Genomic DNA, 21,892 nt, shown 5'->3' on the forward strand with positions numbered 1-21,892 from the left:
TCATGAATTACTCCAAATTTTAGCAGCTTAAAATAACAAATATTTATTGTTCCACACAGTTTCCTAGGGTTAGAAATCCAGGAGCAGCTTAATCGAGTGGTCCTAGGTCAGGGTGTATTATGATATAGTAATTAAGCTACTGGCTGGGGCTGCATCATTTAAAGGCTTGACTGGGGCTATAGGATTGGCTTCCAATATTATTCACTCACATGGCTTTTGGCAAGAAGTCTCAGTTCCTTGCTGGCTGGTGTCAGCAGTCCTCAATTCCTTGCCATGTGGACCTCTCCACTGGGCTGTTCAATATGGCAGCTGGCTTCCCCAAAGTGAGTGATCTAAGAGAAGCAAGGATAGAAGCTGGTTGTACAGACCAATGAGGAGATGGGGATGACTGAAGTCAACCTGAAAGCTGCCTCAGACCATGCATTAGTGAATATTTGATGCAACTGATGTGTGCCTGAGAGTCTGCTAAGAACTGTATTTACATCACCTCATTTCATCCTGATAACAACACCTGGAGCATTGTCCTCATTTGAAATGATAAAACAGGCTTATGAAAGTTAAGCAAACTGTCCAATTCTACAAAGCTATTAGGTGGCAGAGCCAGAGTTCAAAATCAGACCTCTTTAGCCCCAGAGTCTGTGAAAAATGGTTCACACTGAAAAGGAGTGAAACGCACCATTCCAAAAGAAATTAATTCAGGAGACCTTTTAAATTTAGTTTACATTGACTCAAATTCATATTTGTATATGGGGGAATATTGCTAGCAATTATATCAACAAGGAAAGCTTACAACTCTTCAGGATAAAGAATTGGTCCCCTATTCTCCAATTCACAGGTTTTTTTCATTTTTTTCTCTCTTACCAGACTAATGTTTCACATTTTAGGCAGTACTGTATATAGAAAACCCTAAAGACTCCACTAAAAAAACTACTAGAACTGATCAATCAATTCAGTAAAGTCACAGGATATAAAAATGTATAGAAATCTGTTGCATTCCTATACACTAATAATGAAGCAGTAGGAAGTGAAATTAAGAAAATCCTGGGACGCGTGGGTGGCTCTGTTGGTTCAGTGTCTGACTTCAGCTCAGGTCATGATCTCAAGGTTCGTGGGTTCACACCCCATGTTATGCTCTATGCTGACAGCTCAGAGCCTGAAGCCTGCTTTGGATTCTGTCTCTCCCTCTCACTGCTCCTCCCTTACTCATGCTCTGTCTCTGTCTCTCAAAAAATAAATAAACTTAAAAAAATAAAAAAGATAATAATCCCATTTACAGTCACACCAAAAATAATAAGATACCTAGAAATAAATTTAACCAAAGAGGTGAAAGACCTGTACTCTGAAAACTATAAAACACTAATGACAATGAAAAGAATGGAAAGTCATTCCATGCTCATGGGTTGGAAGAACAAATATTGTTAAAATATCTATACTACCCCAAGCAAGCTATGTATTTAATGAAATCCCTATCAAAATAACTGCATTTTTTACAGAACTAGAACAAACAATCCTAAAATTTGTGTGGAACCACAAAGGACCTTAAATCGCCAAAGCAATCTTGAGAAAGCAGAACAAGGCTGGAAGCATCATAATTCCAGATTTCAAGTTACATTACACAGTGGTGGTAATTAAAACAGTATGGTAATGGCACAAAAGTAGACACAAAGATCAGTGGAACAGAATAGAAAACCCAGAAATAAATCCACACTTCGACAAAGGAGGAAAGAATATGTAACATGAAAAAGACAGTCTCTTCAAACAATGGTATTGGAAAAACTGGTCAGCCACATGCAAAAGGATGAAACTGGACTTCTTTTCACCATACACAAAAAGAGCCTCAAAATGGATTAGAGACCTAAAAGTGAGACCTGAAACCATAAAAATCCTTGAAGAGAACACAAATAGTAATCTCTCCGACATCAGCTGTATAACATTTTTCTAGATATGTCTCCTGAGACAAGGGAAGTAAAAGTAAAAATAAGCTAGTGGGACTTCATCAAAATAAAAAGCTTCTACACAGTGAAGGAAACAATCAACAAAACTAAAAGGCAACCAATGGAATGGGAGAAGATATTTGCAAATGACATATCCAATAAAGGGTTAGTATCCAAAATATATAAAGAACTGATACAACTCAACACCCCAAAACAAATAATCCCATTAACAATGGGCAGAAGACATGAACAGACATTTCTCCAAAGACATACAAATGGCCAACAGACACATGAAAAGATGTTCATCATCACTTGCCACCAGGGAAATGCAAATCATAATGCAAGTCTAAGTGTCATGGAGAGGCACACGGGGAATACTAGCTGAGGTCTGAATTTTTTAAAACACCAGCCATACCTCTAAAACATACTTGGTGTTTATTAAAATAACGGAGCGTGGTACTCTCTGAAGTCAACAGAAGATTAAGATGAAGGAACCGAGCCTTCTTTATTTTTGTTGCTTTTGTAAGCAGTTAGAAAACTTGCAAAGACAGTGACTTGCTTACCAATCCAGACTTAGTCTCTCAGGCAGTAACCAGTTATCTACTAAAGGTGGCACAAAGTGGGTTTCTGGGACACGAAAAGGAAGAGTGGCTAAGGTTCAAAGTCCAGGTGGCCTTCCTTACCTGCTGGGAATGTATAAATCACACCAGGACAAACAAAAGAGAGGGTGGAGTGGGTAGGGCAATGCAGTTTAGGGACTGACGGGATTTAGACAGTTAAGGTGGTGATAATGTTAGGATAGAAACCAAAGTGGTACTCAGATCCATCCTCACTGATTGGGAAGAAAGAAGCCCTCCGCCAGGAGTAGAAATGATGAAGTATTCTTCTCCCTGCTAACCCCGTGGGAAACTGTCCTGTGCACAGTTGAAACTGGGAGTCTGTGTAGTATGCACTAGTTTCAAACCAAAATTTTCCTTCGCCACTGAGCATGCTCAGCTTTCAGTTTCTGCAGAAAAGTGGATTTCATGACTCCTGATTTTAGCTTTGGCAACTTGGGGCCAGAGAGCATGGTGGTGTCTGGTAGAGGCCACAGGTGGAATCTTGAAAGGGAAGGTGTGAGGACAAGGGGGCAGCTGGGGGGGGGGGGGAAGGGGGGGGGGAATCGGAGTAGGACCCAAAAGACAATCCATCAACGTGATTGGCTTTGATCTGGTCGGCAAGCCTTTGTAAAGGAGCCAGTGCGTTATCTGGAGATAGGGAGAAGTTCAGGGTTCTGGTCCTAGTCCGTGGGAATGAATCAGGGGCGAGCAAATGGTCATTATCATCCAGTAGTGAGCCTCTTGAGTCCTCCCCTGCTATCCCTTCTTGGGCTGCAACCTCCCCTTGCAAGATACTGGGTGTTGGTGCAGAAACATAGGAGCTGGATGGAGGATGTTCACCTAACAGCCCCGTCAATTTGCCCCACCTCCCCCGTTCGTCCTTCCTCACTAGCCCAAAATAGTCGCCAGGGGCCATCATCTGCCTGGCTAGAACAGGCACAGAAACTCACCTTAGCTACTTCGTTTTTGAGTTTGGACTCCTGATGGGGTGCATCCATATCTATGAGAATCTTACAAACTCTCTGACCCATATGTTTTTGGTGGTAAGGGGAGAGGGACTTCCTATTACTCTGTATAAAAACAATGCTGAAGATGTGAGCCCAGGCTACAACAGCCTGCAGGCGGTGCCCGCGGACCAGAGGGCACGGCCAGGCCCGGTGCAGGGCGGAGGGCGGTCCGCTCACTCCTGCTGGCAGCCAGGGCACCTCAAAATCACACCGAATCTCGTAGCTCGAGGCGCCCAAGGCGCGCAAGGTACGCTTCGGGGGGCGGTCCTGCCTGACCCCGGAAGAGAAAGTTGTTTTGGGGAAGGGGAGCGAGGAGAGGAGAGCGAGTTAAGTAACTAAAAATCAAAGTTGTTCTGCTCCCCTCAGGCCACCTCTCCTCTGCTTCATCTTTACCCCAAGCTCCATTGGAGTCAGGCTTCCTCAGAGAGACGAACGCTCCCGGAACCCCAGCCAGAGTTGGGGGACCGAGAGCGCCCGGCCCGCAGGTTTCGACCCTCTCCGGCTCCAGGTCTCCGGGAAAACCCGGAGCGGAGCATCCCCCGGGTCGGGATACGCCCTCGCGCGCGCCCACTGGCGCGCATGCTCAGTCGCGCGGTGGCCGCGAGTAGGAAGCTCCGCGCGGCAGTAGCGGCCGTGGCGGCGCGACTGGAAGGTGGGAGGGGACGTACCGGCTGGCGGGCGGGGGCGCTGGGACTCGGCTGGGGCTCCCGCCCGTGGTTCCTGGAAGCGTTTGGGAACCCCGGCGCGAGGAGCAAGCGAGCACGGGAGCCAACGAGTGCGGACTGGGCAGCGGGCGGAGCGGAGCCGCCGGGCGGAGCGGGCTCAGAGCCCGGGTCTCCGCGGCTCGGGACCCGGCGGCGGGGGCGGCGATGTTCCACTGCATCCCCCTGTGGCGGTGCAACCGTCATGTGGAGACGATCGACAAGCGCCACTGCTCGCTGGTCTATGTCCCCGAGGAGATCTACCGCTACGCCCGCAGCCTGGAGGAGCTGCTGCTGGACGCCAACCAGCTCCGCGAGCTGCCCGAGGTGAGTGTCCGGCCTCACCTGCGCGCCGCCTTTGGGGGAACTCGGCCGAGCCTGGCCAGCCCTCTCCCTCCTCTCTCCCGAGGTCACCTCCCTTCCCACTCTATCCCTCTTCCACCTCCTTCCACACTCTATCCCTCTTCCACCTCCAGATCCCGTCGCCACGTCCCGCAGAGCCACCACTACCTGCATTCACCTGCCTCTTCCTCCCTTACCCTCCTCCCCTCGCATTAAAAGTTCCTTGTCATTTTATACAAAGCGAGCGACTTGATATTTTCTAAGTAGTCACTAGAGCTTGTGCGACTAAGGAAACGTTCTGGGCTGGTAAGGAGTTTAGATACACGTCTAAGTACTAACAACTGGCATTTGTACCCGGGCAGGTGAGGAGCCAGGTGGCTGGGGCTGTTCCCAGGTGGAAGGACAGAGCGTGGCATCTGCTCTCAGGGCAGTTTTCCTTGCACTGCATTCCCCGACCACTAGCCAGGGCGCGCTTCCCGGGTGGCAGCGCGCAAGTGAGCCGCACTAACTAGGCGTGTTCAGGAATGTGCCCCCGGGGCCTTATCGCTGGTGGGCAGTGCTTGAAAGTACTGTAGTTTGGCGAGCTGGCCGGCCTTGAGCTGGCCGGCCTTGGCTCCGCGGCCGGTTGGGAATTGGAGGTGAGGGGAGGTGAGCTGGAGGATATCGGGCAGGAGGGAGATGCTTTGGGACCTGTGGGCAGGTGCCCAGGTGCCCGCCGCTGGGCCCTGCCTGCGTGGACCTGTTGCGTGGAAGGAGCCGCTGTGAACGTCAGTAGAGGCTGCGCCCGGCGGGCCAGCATTGCCAGCCGCCTCTCCCGGAGCGCGTACCTTCAGCCTGCTGACTTCTATCCTTGCAGTGATGCGTTACCTCTTCAGAGTTGTTTACATACATTAATCAGTCTGGTGCGGCTAAGACACATGCTGATTGAGCTTTAACGGAGGGTCTGGGACTGCGAACTTTTAACCTTCGAGCTTGCTGCCGAGGAAATTAGCTTGAGTAACCCTTAAGGAAGAAGGTATCACAACTCCCGGGTGTGCAGGAAGTCGGTGTGCAGTAATCCAAAGGTGTGCAGGAAGTAGGGAGACTAGACTGCTGGGAATTGGGAGGAGACGTGAGCCTGAGCGTTGGGACTCAAATATCTTTCTTGTCCTTTAGTTAACACAGGACTGTCACAGAGACGCTCGCTAGTCAAATGTTCTGGCTTGTTAAAATGACCTGATGGCGTTCCTCAGCGCTGACCAAGTGTTTTAAAAAGCAGAACGGTGTGTTTTTCTTAATATTTAAAGTGTTCTTTCTCTTTGATTAACTTTCCTTGGTTCATGTGGAATCGGATGGTTTGCTCTGTGTAATCGTGTGGATTATCCTCACTAGGATCTTTGCAAAGCCCCCCAGGCTTTATTTAGCTTAGAAGCAAAAAAGCCGTACAGTTCCCTCAGGCATTTATTATTTTGCAGGCATTTTCAGACGCATGGCTTTGTCTGGCCTTGAGCTTGCTCAAATTTGACTTGAAAGGCATAAGCTCACTTACTGCCTTAAGTTGTAAGTAAGTTTTAGGCATTGCTATTGCCAGAAATACAGAATATGTTATTTAATACTTTTCAAGTGTGTCAGCATGAAGTTATTAAAGATTGAGTGAAAAGCTATTTAACTAGAAATGTTTTAGTGTTCTTTGTGGTATTTTGTTTGTTTGTTTGTTTGTTTTTACAGAACTGGAAGGTTTCCTTTGACTGGATTGGCTTTTTACTCCCTTCTGCAAAGTTTGTGGGTTTTCCTGTAATGTTGGGGAATTCAGCTTTGTAAGGGGAAATTATGGGTTTTGGAAGTGTTAGGTATTCATACTAATCCTAACTGGAAACTTCTCAGAGGCTCAAGCTAGTCTGATAGCACTCTGTAGATACAGTATAAATAAACAAGCTTTCAGAGGCTAAAGGTGGTCTTGCTTATGGGTAATTATTGCTCTTACAGCTCCGAAATTAGTTTTAGAGTTTCTAGGTTGTTTAAAAATGATTTCTTCACGACTTACCGTGTCTGGGTGCCTGGATGGGTATAAGCCAGATGTGCACAACCACCTTGAAAGCACAGATATTTCATTCAAAGTAGAAGTCCTTTCCTTGGGCTGTTTTTCCCCTCTGAGATCTGCATAACTCATTAGCACTGCTCCCTGCTGTCCCTACCCCCACCCTCCTCTAAACCTCTGTCTCCTTACCTGCCCCATCACCAGGGGCCCTCTTTTGCTGACAGACCTCCTGGGTCCTTGTGGTGGTGGTCTTGCTGGCTGGCTGTTCTCTTCTCTGTAATTTGTTTGGAAGACAGACAAGGGGGAAGTCCGCACCCCATACCCCAAAAGCAAAGATACAGACATTGTTCACGGTTCAGGATGATGAAAAGCCGTCTCCTTTCTACTGAAAGGTTGTAACCTCAGATTTGCTTCAGCTCCCTTATTTTGCGAATTGAAACTCAGAATGAAGCGACTCCATCAAGGCTGTTCAGCTGTTAGATGCCGAGTCACTGGTCGCCCCCCGCCCCGCCCTGTTCAGCAGCTTTGGACACCCTAGCAGGATCTTGGCTTATTCAGCTTTTCACACCCATTAAAATCTCAGTTATTTAGCCCCTCCTGTTTTACTCCTGCATTAAGCCTGGTCTCTGTCAAACATTTACTGACCCTTCATCATTTGCAGTGCTAGGAATATAGAGATTAGAGAAGGCATGATTCCTATGAGCTATTCACAACTTTTATGGGGAGGTAGATGACTTGAATACAGCGTCGGTGAGTATGGGGTAGAGGGGGCATGACAGCTAGCTTGGTGGTTTACTTCCTAATCTAAACTTTTGCTGAGCCTGCATCCCCATCCTCGGCCAGTGGGTCCACCTTGTAGTAGCCTCTCAGTGCTGCTGTTCTGCAGGGAAGGCTTGGAACGTTCATCTGTAGCCTGACCCCAGCTGGATGATAGGCTCACCATCCCATTCCCATCCACCTTCTCCTTCTCACTTCCTCCCGGCTCCATCCCTTTGGGATGCCTAGTAACGGAGACAGTCTGACTCTAACTTCCTGAGATGCTGGCATGCTTTTGCTCATCCTTGGAGCATAGAGCCTGGCACCCAGTAGGTCCTGCTCAGTAACAGCTCTTGTCTGTTGAAGGAATTTAGCCCTCGCCTGATACAGATCTTTCTCCTCTGCCTCTTTCTCTTAAGCATATCATGGCTCTGGCATCTATCCACCTCCAATATAGTCAGAGAATATTCAAGTTGGGAGTGACCTTTTCAAGACTCTAGCTGGTTAGATGCACAGTCTCTGGTTGCTTTAAGTTGGAAGCCACTTGAGAAGTAAAGGTCACTGATATGGTGAAGCTTGTTTTGTCTTCCCCAAGAGCCTTTGCTCCCCTCTGTGCTTCCTTAGTGTTTCTGACACTGTCAATTTCCCCCTCAAGGTGCATGGATTCTTGGATACCTTCATGCCATCTCTCTGGCTTCAGTACAGAGCCTAGTCTAATAGGCAGCACATATTTTGAGTAAAGGCTGTTGAACCCATATAGCTTATAAAACCAAGTTTCATTTTGTCACCTACTCTTATTTAGGGTTTAGTTGATCTTTTGATGATTGCCAGATGACATTATCTCAAATATCTCCCCTTTCCATCATTCTTTCTCATTATCCTGCTTTATTTTTTCCAGCCCTTAGAGCCCTATACTACCAAACTCTAGACTTGCTTACTTGCCTCTATGTGCTTATTTAGCCCCTCCTATTTTACTCATGTTCTTTGTCTCCCAACTGTACATCACCTCCACAAGGGCAGGGGATGCTTTTGTCATGCTGAACCTGGGGCAGTGGCTGGCATAGTAGGCATGCACATGCTTGTTGCATGAATGAGTTCTTCACACGTGCTGTCATGGGTAAGCTGCCCCCGTTTCTCAAGCCATCGTGATTCCCTTCCTGCAGTCTCACGTCTACTATATACCAATCTGTTGAAACTCGTCATGGGGAATAAAGTCATTCTGAATTCAGTGGCTTTTTTCTTACCGTTTTGTTCTCTATCTCTTTCTGGCTGGGAATCTTTGACAGTCATATCTTTTTGAAATGATTTTAGGCATTGTAAACATAATTTCTGACTGTGACTGTCAAATCTCCAACTGTGATCTGTTAAGAGGATATCCATTCCCCCTTGGAATAAGTCCCTTTTGTCTTAAACTTGCCATGTCCCACTTCAGTGGGACAGCCGTTCTTCACAAGTTCATGGACCAAGGCTCTTTGGGCTTGTCTTCAAGGAGCAGAGACCACGGATGCTGAAGTCAGATAGCTCACATGCTACTCCGTCGCTTGGATACTTTCTTCAAGCCTTGGTTTCCTCACTTGTTGTCTTAGTACCTGGTTTGTATGGTTACTCTGTAAGTGCACGCAAAGTACTTAACAGTCAGATATATGAGGTCTAAGAGTTTTGCAGTTACTGTGGTGAGATGCCCCCTTTTTTTTCCCTCCAAATAAAACAATGTTTCTTAACCCAGAGTTGGGACACATTTTCCTGGGAGTTTGTAAGTCATTTTTTAAAACCAGAATTAAAATTTTAATGCTCTTTTCAATAATAATTAAAAACTCATAGGTTCCATACATCTAGGTGAACTTACAGATGAGTAGTGCCATAAGGTTTTAGTAGTGCCATAATCTGTGTTTGATTGAGCACTCCCTTAATTGTCTCTAGCTGAGGGGGAAAGAACAGATGTGGGCTTATTGCAGAAATCACGTGTTTGGGTCAGATGATAGCTGGAAGTTACGTGAGCAAAGGTTTCATAGCGTTTGTTAGAGAAGAGTGGTGGGTAGCCGAAGGGGTCACAGAGCTCACGGTGGTGCAGGCAGGCAGAGTTGCCAGGAGCCTGCTCCGAGGTAGTGGCTGTACCAGTATGTGCAGCCATGCGATGACTGTCCAATGTGTCATTGTCATTTGTCACGTCAGATTAGCGTTGAGTTCTCTTTTATTGGTTTTTGTCAGATTTTTAATTGGTTCACCTTATAGTTTTGTAAGAGCTAAGGCGCAGGGAGGGCATACCTAGTTTTATGTTTAGACATACTTAAGTAACATTGGAATAAAAATAATTTAAGTGAAAGCTTAGGAAGAAGGGAGCCCAAGAGAGGACTTTCCCTTTAAAGTGATGACCCACGCATTTGTCAGGGTAAGGAAACCATTCTCATTTCTCAGGTATCCTGTTGCACAGTTTTGCACTTAATTGTGAGTCTCTTATGTGTTCATCCAACCCCCCTTCTCCTACTTCTCTCTGCCCCCAATTCCCCCACCCCCTTATAGGTGAGGAAACTGAGACCTGGAGAAGTTGTAATTTGCCTTGGGTTAGTGGAGGGCCAAATCTCTCTGATTAAGAAATACTGAGTATTTAGTACCTATTAATAAGAAGTATAATAGTCACCACTTATTGAGATTTTACTAAGCTCCAAACATCGAATTAGGTACTCTACATAAATTATTTCTCTCAAACTGAATAACACGCTTTAGCTGTTAGAATTTCAGTTTTGCAAATGCAGACATTGAGACTTATTTAAGAAACTTACTTAAGAATCTTGTTTAGGAAACATGGTCAAGGTCAGTTCTGGAGTAGGCATTTGGCTCCAGCTCCACGTGTGCATTTACCACCTGTGGGCCTGCCTGGGCCAGAGGAGGCCCGACAGTATGTGCATGCTTAGGAGGGAGCCTCTGCAGAAAGCTCATGGCAGCTCTGAGGAGTCTCACATTCTCTGAGGAGCTGAGGGAAGACTTTGGAGGTGGTGACATTCACACTTGACTGGAAGGAAGGACAAAGTATGTCAGCTGTTGCCAAAACCAGTCCTTTCCAGGTGGCTAGAATGAGGGGCACCTGAGCAGTAGAGCGTGCCTGGAGAGGGTTCTGGGGCCAGATCGTGAAAGGCTCTTGACAATGTTGCTGAGGAGGTACATTCTGACCTAGAGACAGAGGAGGCCCATGGATGGTGTGTAAGTAGAGGTGCAGTACAGTTAGATCTTTGCTTTAGAAAGGTAATTCCAGAGCACAGGGTTTAGAGTCAGGGAGACAAGCCAGGAGCCCACTATGGTGGTCTAGGCCAGAGGAAATGATAGAGCGTCTTGGGGATGAACAAGGGAGATGGCTTTGTCAAAGATGTTCACCTTGGGCATTCCTGCCCTTGGGTCCAGTGCTCTTTCTGCTGTGCTACCTTTTCTGCTGTGCTGATCTTCTGAGGCACTTCAGTAATACTTGTGTAACACCAAGTAAAAAGCATTTACCTCCTTTTGGGGGGACATCTTTTCCTTGACTGTGGCATGTGCCTGCATTCAGCTTGTGAATTGCTCACTAAGACATGGCAAGCATTATATGTAGTTATTGACTCAGGGGAAGGAAGAATAGCCAGATGTGCTATGGGTGGCAAGAGTTTGTTCGTTTTGCGTTTCAGATGAATATGGTCATCAAGTTTATAAACATGAACCTGCAGGAACACTGGTAGCCCTGGCGTTCTGTGTTTCTGAGTAATATGAACGCATACTATTTGTGTACCGTACCATGGACTTTAGTTTCATCATCTTCTACTCATGCTTTGAAAGGCTAACACTTGCAGAATTTTTATTTTTCTAGAGGAACTTGGAAATTATGTGTCTTTAAAAAAATAGCTCACGTCTTTGAGGGAAAGTAAAACTATTCATTTAATAAAACTTTTCTGGGATGGACAAAGATGAGTGATGCTGGTAAAATAGCAAAATAAGCTTGTTTTCACAGTTCCTCCTGCCTCTTCCAAGGGGCTTCCAGTGAAAAGGGGTGCATTGAACCTTCCTTCCAGCTTTCCAGTGCATTATCCTCTCTGCCAGAATTTGCAGCTTCTGTACTATAGTAAGTAGGGACTTGGGATTTCCTTAAAAAGGAATACCTTTTTAGTCTATACCACAGACTTGACATTCTGGGGATAAGTGTAGTTGATATTTACACAAGGGGGTCAGGAATAGCAAGGTAAACATTTCTTAGCAATGATGACAGAAATCTCAGCCATGACCTTGCTGTGCCATGGAACAACCAGAAGCAGTGGGTTCTTTTAGGTAAGGATTGAGTGAGTGCTGAAGGCTTTTCTCTTTGTTCACGGAAGTCTAGGGGGATTTAGCCTATTTTGGAACCCTACCCAGAACATAGGGCTACAAATGTTTGTCCTCTCCTTCATGTGATAGTTATGAGGGATGATGAGATCATGGGCCAGAGCTTAGTAAATGCATAGAAGAAACTCCTGGATGTCCATTTACTTTCTCTTGGGTATTATTTAGTGGACAGGAATGGTAATTTACTATTGCATGTGGTATTTTAGAAGGTCTAATGGTATGTATGTGTGTCTACTGTAAAAATACTTTGAGCTCCTAGAAGATGAAATATTTTTAAAAATGAAAAAACATTTTTTTTGGCTTGTCATTATTTTGAAGAGTTTCCTTATCTAGGCTGTAATTCTAGAGTCCAGAGAATTTGACTCAGTTGGAAGAAATTTGGTATTTCAGTTTCCAAGAACCGCAAGGAATGGATTTGTCATGTGGTGGGTGGAAGGAGGTGTTACACCTAATTACAGCATGTTCCAGACTGATTCCTGGGTAGTGTGGCCAGATGGAGAGGTCTGTGTCTACCCTGGCCACTCTCATCACCTTTCTGTCCACAGTCCACACCTACTTCTTGGGAAAAGATCATCAGGAGGGCCTGTCAGCTGACTTGTGGTAGAAACTAGGAGCTCAAGTCAGATGAGCTCATGCAAAGGCCAGAAAGTGGCTTCTGAACCTCTGAGGATGTGATGTGGGCTCCTGCTGCTTAACTTGGTTCAGAAGATGCTGAGACCTCTGAGCTCAGGCTAGGAGTGCAACTGGCTTGACTTTGGACCATGACATGGCCTTGTTTTATCTCATTAAAGGAGTGATATGGATTGGATACTTAAAAGAACTCAAAGAATGAAGATGACATTTTCCTTGCATCCTTTGAAGTGATACCAGCCATTAACAATTTTAGAATGTATTCTTATGGATTTTTTTTCTCTTCATACATCACCATGTATTATTGTTAAAACAAAGCAAGAACTCTCACTATATAAATTGCTTTGCTATTTGCTTTTTTTACATAACACTGCCTTGGACATCTTCCATATCAGTACGTATAGATGTCTTCTAGCATTGCTTCTGGGGCTGTAGTATTCCACTGTACTGGATGTTTCACGATTGATTGAACGTTTCTCCTATTACTGACATTTAAATGGTTTCTGATTTTGCAGTGATGAGCCATGCTGGATTAAATGTTCTTGTACATATTACTTTGTGCTCCTGTGCAAATGTTTAAGATAAATTTTAAGAAGCATAATTGTTGGATGAAAGGGTATACATTACAAATTTTATAGATCTTGCTAGATTGTCAAAGATTTTTTTTAATAATAGTGAGATGGGAAGGCCTTGTTAGAAATTATAGAAATCTACCCACTTTATGTAGCTAAGGAAATGAAAATCTAGAGAGGTAAAGTGTTATGTCAAAGCAAAATGAAAATGTGGACTGTACATCTCCAACTCTAGATTCTAAGTCCTGTGGATTTTCTAGGGGCCTAGAGACTGGTTCTATCATCTCTGCTCCTTTTTTTTTTTTTTTTTTTTTTTTAGTTTATTTATTTTGAGAGAGAGCGCAAATGAAGGAGGGGCATGGAGGGAGATGGAGAGAGAGTCCTGAGCAGGCTTTGGTTGCAGAGCCCAACTCAGGGCTTGGTCTCATGAACTGTGAGATGGTGACCTGAGCCTACATCAAGGTCCGACACTCAAACAACTGAGCCACCCAGGCACCCCATCTCTGCTCCTTTTATTTTCCACTGTGACTCCTTCCTATAGGCCTGGAAAAGCCCTCAGATGGGCTTCAGTCAGTTAATCACATATTTGTTCCAGGTCTTTGGAAAGCTGACATCTAAGTCTTGGCTTCAGGTAGTTTACACTCTTGAGTTCGGGAGAGAAGTTTGAGTCATGGAATTCCTAATGTGGCTCAGTGTCACACGGGTCAGTAAACCAGGACTTGCTGTAGACCCTTGCAGGAGGCTCACTGGGGCATCAGGAAAGCAGGACTCTGGTTTTCACTGAAGGTAGGTTCAGAGAGGCTGGGAAGGGTGGGCGGGCATTGTAGACAGGGAGCTTTTGTGAGGCGACACAATCTTGTGCCATGGAGCTCACTCTGGGTTGACTTGGCTCTGTTTCTGGAACAGGGGCCAAGGTGATATGAAGCATGGTGGGGTGACAGGAAGCTTGGGCATTAACTTGGTGTGCTGGACTTGTGTGGATCAGCCTCTCCCAAGGCTCAAACTCTTTTAGTCCTTTACTCCTCAGTCCCTTTCTCACTACTTGCAGTGATCTTTCTAAAACACAAATGTGGGGCACCTGGGTAGCTTAGTTGGTTGCGTGTCCGACTCTTTATTTCAGCTCAGGTCATGATCCCAGAGTTGTGGAATCAAGCCCCGCATTGGGTTCCATGCTGAGTGTGGGGCCTGCTTAAGAGTCTCTCTCTCTCTCTCTCTCTCTCTCTCTCTCTCTCTCTCTCTCTCTATCTCTCTCTCTCTCTCTCTCTCTCCCTCCCTCCTCCCCCTCTCTCCCTCCCTTTCTCCTCCCCTCCCCTCTCTCTCTCCCTCCCTCTCTCTCTCTCCTCCTCTCCCTCCCTCTCTCCTCTCTCCCTCCCTCTCTCTCCTCTCCCTCCCTCTCTCCCCCTCTCTCCCCTCCACCTCCTGCTCTCCACCCCTTTCTCCTTCCCTCTGCCCCTTTCCCCTGCTTGTACATGCTCTCTCTCTCTAAAATAACACACAAATGTGATGAGTGGCTTCCTGCTGCAGTGGCTTCTCACACCTGCAGGACACAACCTGGCAGTGTTTTTGTTCTCTGCCTACCCCTTCCACCTTATCTCCCATCTTTTTCCAACCTGAACTTTCCAGCTTGTGTTTCAGCAAGAGTTAGCTACCCTTGGTTGCCAACATATTATTTCATACTTATGAGTCTTCATTTTTTTTTTTTTTTATTTAACTCTGTCTACCATGAGTTACTCTTTCTCAATTTCTTTGCCTGGCTCATTGCTCTTCATCCCAGGGGATACAGCTCAGGAGATAACATTCCTCCAGGAAGCCTTCCCTTACTGCCTCTCTGGTCTCTGGGGACACCTGTGTCATTACTTGTACCTCTTTGTAATTATCTCTTTCTCCCATCAAAGTGAGTTTCTTAAAGCTACACACTTTTTTTTTCTTTGCATTCCTGCTGCCTAACAGGGTGGTTGGCACAGATCAAACATTTAATACATATTTGAGCAGCATTCTTGGGGAAGTTTTCAGCCCTGCTGGGAAGTGGATTTAGAAGTGGGTTTGGACTTGGGGCACCTGGGTGGCTCAGTCAGTTAAGCGTCCGACTTCGGCTCAGGTCCTGACCTCACGGTCCGTGAGTTTGAGCCCCACTTTGGGCTCTGTGCTGACAGCTCAGAGCCTGGAGCCTGCTTCGGATTCTGCGTCTCCCCCTCTCTCTGCCCCTCCCCCACTCTTGCTCTACCTCTCTTTCTCTTTCTCAAAAATAAATAAACATTAAAAAATTTTTAAATAAAAGAAAGAAAGAAGTGGGTTTGGACTACACCTGTAAGCAAGAGCCTGATGATTATTCCAAGAGGAGCAGAGCTTTCTGGTCTTTGTATGGATGAGTGGTGTCATGATGGAGGGAGATGAACGCTGGCCTCGTAGTCCAGATTTTTGTCCTTGATCTGAATGACACTAGCATTGTAACCTTGGGCAAATCACATAATCCTTTGAGCCTCAGTTTCCTTATCTGAATGATGAAGGGATGGTGTCATTGGTGTTCAGGGCACCTTTGAGTTCTGATCTCCTTGAGTGCCAATTTTCTGAATTGTTACAACATGATGCCACCTTGCTAACCTTAGGAGAGTGGTCCCACAGTTGTGCACATACCCCATGAGGTTGCTTAGTGAGGTTTAGCAGAACCACAAGTGTGGGCTTAATAATTATAATCAAGGATTGGATGATAAGGTGAAGCTGTTCCAAATACCCTCTTGTGGTCAGTTGTTGATTCTCAGAACCAGTTAAGGGAAAAAGATCAGCAGATTTTTTCTGGTTTAAACAGCACTCCCCCTCCCCCCAAACTCACTCCCACTCCACATACTTACATCCTCCCCCTGACACTCCCTCACCCCCCCATACCCACACATACCCCACACCTCCCTACACATACCCACACCCTCCCCCCACATCCCACCCCCACACAGGCACAGACAACCTTTGAACACTGAGATTTTCCCCCATGTCAGTTGCATTTCCCCAGCTTTTAGAAGTGAAGTAAAATGGGAAACATAGCTGGGACTTTTTTGTCTTTTTATTAAATGAACTGAAGCAGTCCATAGGTAGTTGTTTGAAACTTTACTTTGGGTTGGTTTGAGTGCCCGAGAGACCGTATTTAGGCAAACTTAGTTTGGGGACTGATGATTGAGGATATGGGTTCTCTGGATGGGTTAATATCAGACTGAGGTGGCTTTCAAGGAGTGTACTGGGATCAGAGGTGACAGCTTTCCACCATCCTGCAAAGCGGGCTTCTGACCAGGTATTGGTATCTGGCTTCCCAGGCAGCTACATTCAGGAATGGGCACTGGGGATAGATCTCTGCTGGATCTCAACCCACTCTCCCTCCTTCCCCTGTTCACTGCACAGAGTTAATTGAGTGTTGACTCTGCTTCAGGCATTGTTCTATCTAGCAAGATAACTATCTTGCCTTATTCTTACAAGTTTTCATTCCAGGTAAGGGAGACAGCCAGTAAATGGAAAAGCACATAAGAATTTCAGATAGTGATAAAAACTGTAATGAAAACAAAACAGGGAGAAGTCCTAGCCTCAGCATTCAGACAACAAAGTGAAATAAAAGGCATCCAAATTGGCAAAGAAGAAGTCAGACTTTCACTTTTTGCAGATAACATACTCTACATGGAAAAGCCGGACTCCACCGAAACACTGCTAGAAGTGATACATGAATTCAGCAAAGTTGGAGGATAGAGAATCAATGTACAGAAACTGGTTGCATTTCTATACATCAATAATGAAGCAACAGAAAGAGAGATGAAGAAATCGGTCCCATTTACAATTGCACCAAGAACCATAAAATACCTAGGAATAAACCTAACTGAAGAGGTGTAAGATCTGTATGCTGAAAACTATAGAAAGCTTATGAGATAAATTGAAGAAGACACAAAGAAATGGAAAAACATTCCATGCTCGTGGATTGGAAGAACAAATTGTTAAAATGTCGATACTACCCAAAGCAATCTAACACATTCAATGCAGTCCCAATCAAAATGGCACCAGCATTCTTCACAGAGCTAGAACAAACAATTCTAAAATTTGTATGGAACCCTGAATAGCCCAAGTAATGTTGAAAAAGAAAACTAAAGCTGGAGGCATCACAGTCCCAGACTTTAGCCTGTATTACAAAGCTGTAATCATCCAGTCAGATTGGCACAAAACCAAACATATAGAACAATGGAATAGGATAGAGAACCCAGAAATGGACCCACAAATGTATGACCAACTTACCTTTGACAAAGCAGGAAAGAGTATCCAGTGGAAAAAAGACAGTCACTTTAGCAAATGGTGCTGGGAGAACTGGACAGCAACATGCAGAAGAATGAAACTGGACCACTTTCTTACACCATACACAAAGACAAACTCAAAATGGATGAAAGACCTGAATGTGAGACAGGAAACCATCAAAACCCTAGAGGAGAAAACAGCAACTTCTTTGACCTCAGCCGCAGCAACTTCTTACTTGATATGTCTCTGAAGGCAAGGGAAATAAAAGCAAAAATGAACTATTGGGACCTCATCAAGATAAAAAGCTTCTGCAAAGCTAAGGAAACAATCAGCAAAACTAAAAGGCAACCAACAGAATGGGAGAAGATATTTGCAAATGACATATCAGATAAAGGGTTAGTGTCAAAAAGATAGTAAAGAATTTACCAAACTCAGCCCCTGAAAAACATATAATCCAGTGAAGAAATGAATAGACACTTTTCCAAAGAAGACATCCAGATGGTCAACAGACACATGAAAAGATTCTCAATGTCACTCATCACCAGGGGAATATAAATCAAAACCACACTGAGACACTGCCTCACACTGGTCAGAGTGGCCGAAATGAACAAATCAGGAGACTACAGATGCTGGCGAGGATGTGGAAAAAGGGGCATCCTCTTGTACTGCTGGTGGGAATGCAAACTGGTGCAGCTACTCTGGAAAACAGTGTGGAGTTTACTCAAAAATTTAAAAATAGAACTACCCTGTGATCCATCAATAGCACTGCTAGGAATTTATCCAAAGGATATAGTAGTACTGATTAGAAGGGGCACATGCACCCCAATGTTTACAGCAGTGCTAATGAACAATAGCCAAATTGTGGAAAGAGCCCAAATGCCCATGAACTGATGAATGGATTAAGATGATGTGGTGTGTATGTATATGTGTGTGTGTGTGTGTGTGTGTGTGTGTATACACACACACACACACACACACACTGGAATTCTACTTGGTGATGAAAAATAATGAAATTTTGCCATTTGCAGCAATGTGGATGGAACTGGAGGGAATTATGCTAAGTGAAATAAGTCAGAGAAAGATATCATATGTTTTCACTCATGTGGAGTTTGAGCAACTTAACAGAAGACCCTAGGGGAAGGGAAGGGCAAATAAGTTACAAAGAGAGAGGGAGGCAAAGCACAAGAGATTGTTAAATACAGGTCACAAACTGAGGGTTGCTGGCAGAGTGTTGGGTGGGGGGGATGGGGGCGGGGGGAAAATGGGTGATGGGCATTGAGGAGGTCACTTGTTGGGATGAGCACTGTGTGTTGTATGTAAGTGATGAATAGGAATACTCCTGAGGCCAAGACTACACTGTATGTTAGCTAACTTGACAATAAATCGTATAAAAAATAATGAAAAAACAAAAGAAAATAAAACAGGGAAATGCAGTAGGGAGCGATAGGAGGAAGAATGCCTCTCCATGGAGGCAGCATTTGTATTGATTGATGCAGGAAGGTAGCTGTGTGAATATGCCAGAAGTCCTTGCAAAGACTTGGCGATGAGTTTGGCAATTTTGTAGGCAGAAAGAAGGCCAGTGAGGCTGGAACACAGTATGACAGGGAAGAGAAGTGAAGATGTTGGTGGGGTTCATGTATGTAAGGGTATGGAGACCCTGGTGGGGAGGTTGGATTGTTGTTTTGTTTTTGTTTTTGTTTTTATTTATTTATTTGTTTGGTCACTTGAAGTATGACAGATCATGAACCCGCAGGATAGCTGACTTAGGGTTTAGAAAGTTCCCTCTGCCAGCTGGTGAGAGACAGGGAGGAAGAGTTCAGAGAAGCAGGGAGACCTGGAGAGGAAGCCTTTTATTGAAAAGTTGTGTAGAAGGGCTGTTGGTGATTTGGGCTAGGGTGGTAGCAGTGAGTAATGAGCTATATCTTGGGGGTAAAGTCAGGAAGACCTGCTGATGTATTGGATGCAGGGCTTTGGTTTTGTCAACTAGGGAATGACAGAGCTGTTTACGGTGGACTGGGAAAAGGAATATAGCAGCATAGGAAGTACTTGACTTGGGACATGTCAGAAGTTTTTATGAGACCTAGAACTTAGGAGAGGAAGTCTGGGTAATGATAATTATAAGAAAGCACACTGTTTTTGAGCAGCGTGCTTTGAATTGTTCTAAATACTTCCTGTGAGTAACTCATTTAATCCTTTCTACAACCATGACTTCATTTTACATAAATAGCTTTATTTTGCTGTTGATGACACTGGGACACAGATGAATTAGCTTGCTAAGGTCACACAGCTAGGAAGCAGAAGAGCTAGGGGTCCAGTCGATGCAGTCTGGTTCGAGAGCCCTTATTCCTAACCACTGTGTCTTCCTTCCTTCAGGCTAAATATGGGGCGACCATGTTGTCTACACCAAAAGCCACCTGATGGGTCAGGAATTGTGTCTGTTCTGTGAAAGGGAACAGAGACAGATACCCATGTCACCTCGGTTATTTTTGCCTTGTTAAGAAAAAGAGCACCAATGGGGTGCCTGGGTGGCTCAGTCTGTTAAGCGTCCGACTTCAGCTCAGCTCATGATCTCACAGTCTGTGAGTTCAAGCCCCATGTCGGGCTCTGTGCTGGCAGCTCAGAGCCTGGAGCCTGCTTCAGATTCTGTGTCTCCCTCTTTCTTTGCCCCTCCCCCACTCACACTCTGTCTCTGTCTCTCTCTCTCAAAAATAAAATAAAAAAATTAAAAAGAAAAGAAAAAGAGCACTGAGCTGAAATATCACTTTAAGAATTAGGTCACCAAATAGTAATGTGCCCATTCAAGCATAATCTTTAAAAGAAGATTAGAGGCACCCATTCTTTGGTGCTGGGTTTCTTCCCTTCAGGAAGTAACTTGTAGCTGTATCCTTACAAACTCTTGAAGTAAAAGCACATCCGTTTGGAAAAACAATAGGTCTCACTGAACATAATGAGCACTGGTTTTATCACAGCAGTGCCCTCATTATAATTCTGCTCATAATTATTCACCTGTTACGCCATTTGTCTCTGTTTTGAAAGAATGATATCAAGTGATTAGGTTATAAGGCAGTTATTGGTCTTGACTGTAAAGATTAGTATTATCAAGAGGCTCTTGGGGCACCCGGGTGGCTCAGTTGGTTAAGCATCCAACTCTTGGCTGTGGCTCTGCTCATGAGCTCATGGTTCAGGGGTTCAAGCTCTGAGTCATACTCTGTGCTGACAACATGGAGCCTGCTTGGCATTCTCTCTCTCCCTCCCTCTCTCTGACCCTCCCCTGCTTACATTCTCCCTCTCTCTCTCTCTCTCTCTGTAAATAAATGTTAAAAAGAGGTTCCACTGTACTTATTGGAGCTATACATATTCCAGGACTGCAACAAATGGATGCCAATAAGATTGAGTTAATAGAAAACATGCACTTTACAATAGACTCACCTTAGCTTATAGTATGCCACGGCTAATTACCCACCTTGGTTCTCATAACCTCATAACCTGATTCTCAATGGCAAGAAGAGTGGCGAGGGGGTTATGCCCTGCATCTCTGGTAACTAGTGATTTGCTGAGTTCTGTAGAGGCCACGAGAAGAGAGAAGCTAATCCAACCCCTACTCTTCCACCTTCCCCATCCCCACCTCTCTGTAGTAACTTACTGTTTAAAAAGGAAACCGGAGTAAAGATATGTTTTGTCAGGTAAATATACTAGATGGTTATTGCTGATGAGGTGTAGTTTATATAGTTTTAAACATTTATATATTCTAAATGTTTTATTTCATTTTTCAGGTTTAGGCCCAAAGTAAACCTGGCTCAAGAGCAGTGTCAGGGAACTTCTGTGGTTTCAGATCCCTGGCGGTTTCTCCTTACAGAGGGTTCAGCCCTGGAGAAACAGAGGGGTGTATTTGGAATACTCTGCCTGCACGTCACAAGCTTTGCAACCGAAAATGTCTCGAATAGGCGTCTAGCCATCTCACATAGGAGGAAGCCTGAAGGACGGTGGTTCGGGGGTGGGCTTGGCAGGTTGGTGGCGCTGGGCACTGGTGTGGCTTCTGGGTGGTGTGCTGGGCTCCGTCTCCTGCTGCAGCCCCTCATGGGGGTGGCATCTCAAGCAGAGGCGGACACGGAGCCACGGGCCCAACCCTAGTTTTCTAAGTGGGAAGCAGGTAGGCGAGGGATAGGAATAAGGGGCTTGGGACTGGCTGTGGGGTTCAAGTGCCTGCTGCAAGAGGAGGGCAGGGAGGACAGACAGTGTGAGCCTGGCTGACTGTGGCAGACGCCCTTGTTTCCCATCAGTGGGTAGTTGTTATGTCTCTCTCTGGTTTAACTCCGTGTCCTCTGCCAAAAACATAGGGACCATCTGCTCAGGAAGAGTCTAGAAGGAGTGACTTCTGTTGCAAAGTATTCTTAAAAGAAAAACAAAAAAGCTTGTACATGCAGACATTGTCCCTAGATTTCATTCTATGTGTGAAATTTTGTGAGAGGAAAACATAAATATTATACAGATGAAATTGCCAAATCTGCTTGTTTTCTAAATTGTTGAATTCTAGTGTATGTTCTAAGTACTTCCTAGTACTTTTTTTTTAAGTTTATTTATTTATTTTGAGAGAGAGAGATAGCAGGGGAGGGGCAGAGAGAGAAGGAGAGAGAGAATCCTAAGCAGGCTCTGTGCTGTCAGCGCAGAGCCCAACGCGGGGCTCGGTCCCGTGAACTGTGAGATCGTGACCTGAGCCGAGATTAAGAGTCAGA

At 45.2% G+C, this 21,892-nt stretch overlaps 1 protein-coding gene across 1 annotated transcript in view; it reads left to right on the forward strand.

The window, feature by feature from the left end:
• The first annotated feature begins 4,191 nt into the window (after nt 1-4,191).
• The window catches only part of LRRC1 (leucine rich repeat containing 1), a 134,025-nt gene continuing 116,324 nt past the window's right edge, over nt 4,192-21,892 (forward strand). The window contains exon 1 of the mRNA XM_030315729.1: nt 4,192-4,568. Within this exon, the coding sequence (XP_030171589.1) occupies nt 4,410-4,568 (159 nt within the window). The 5' untranslated portion in view covers nt 4,192-4,409. The remainder of the gene's footprint in view (nt 4,569-21,892) is intronic.

This window comes from Lynx canadensis, chromosome B2, assembly GCF_007474595.2.
Source record: "Lynx canadensis isolate LIC74 chromosome B2, mLynCan4.pri.v2, whole genome shotgun sequence".
Lineage (NCBI taxonomy): Eukaryota > Metazoa > Chordata > Mammalia > Carnivora > Felidae > Lynx > Lynx canadensis.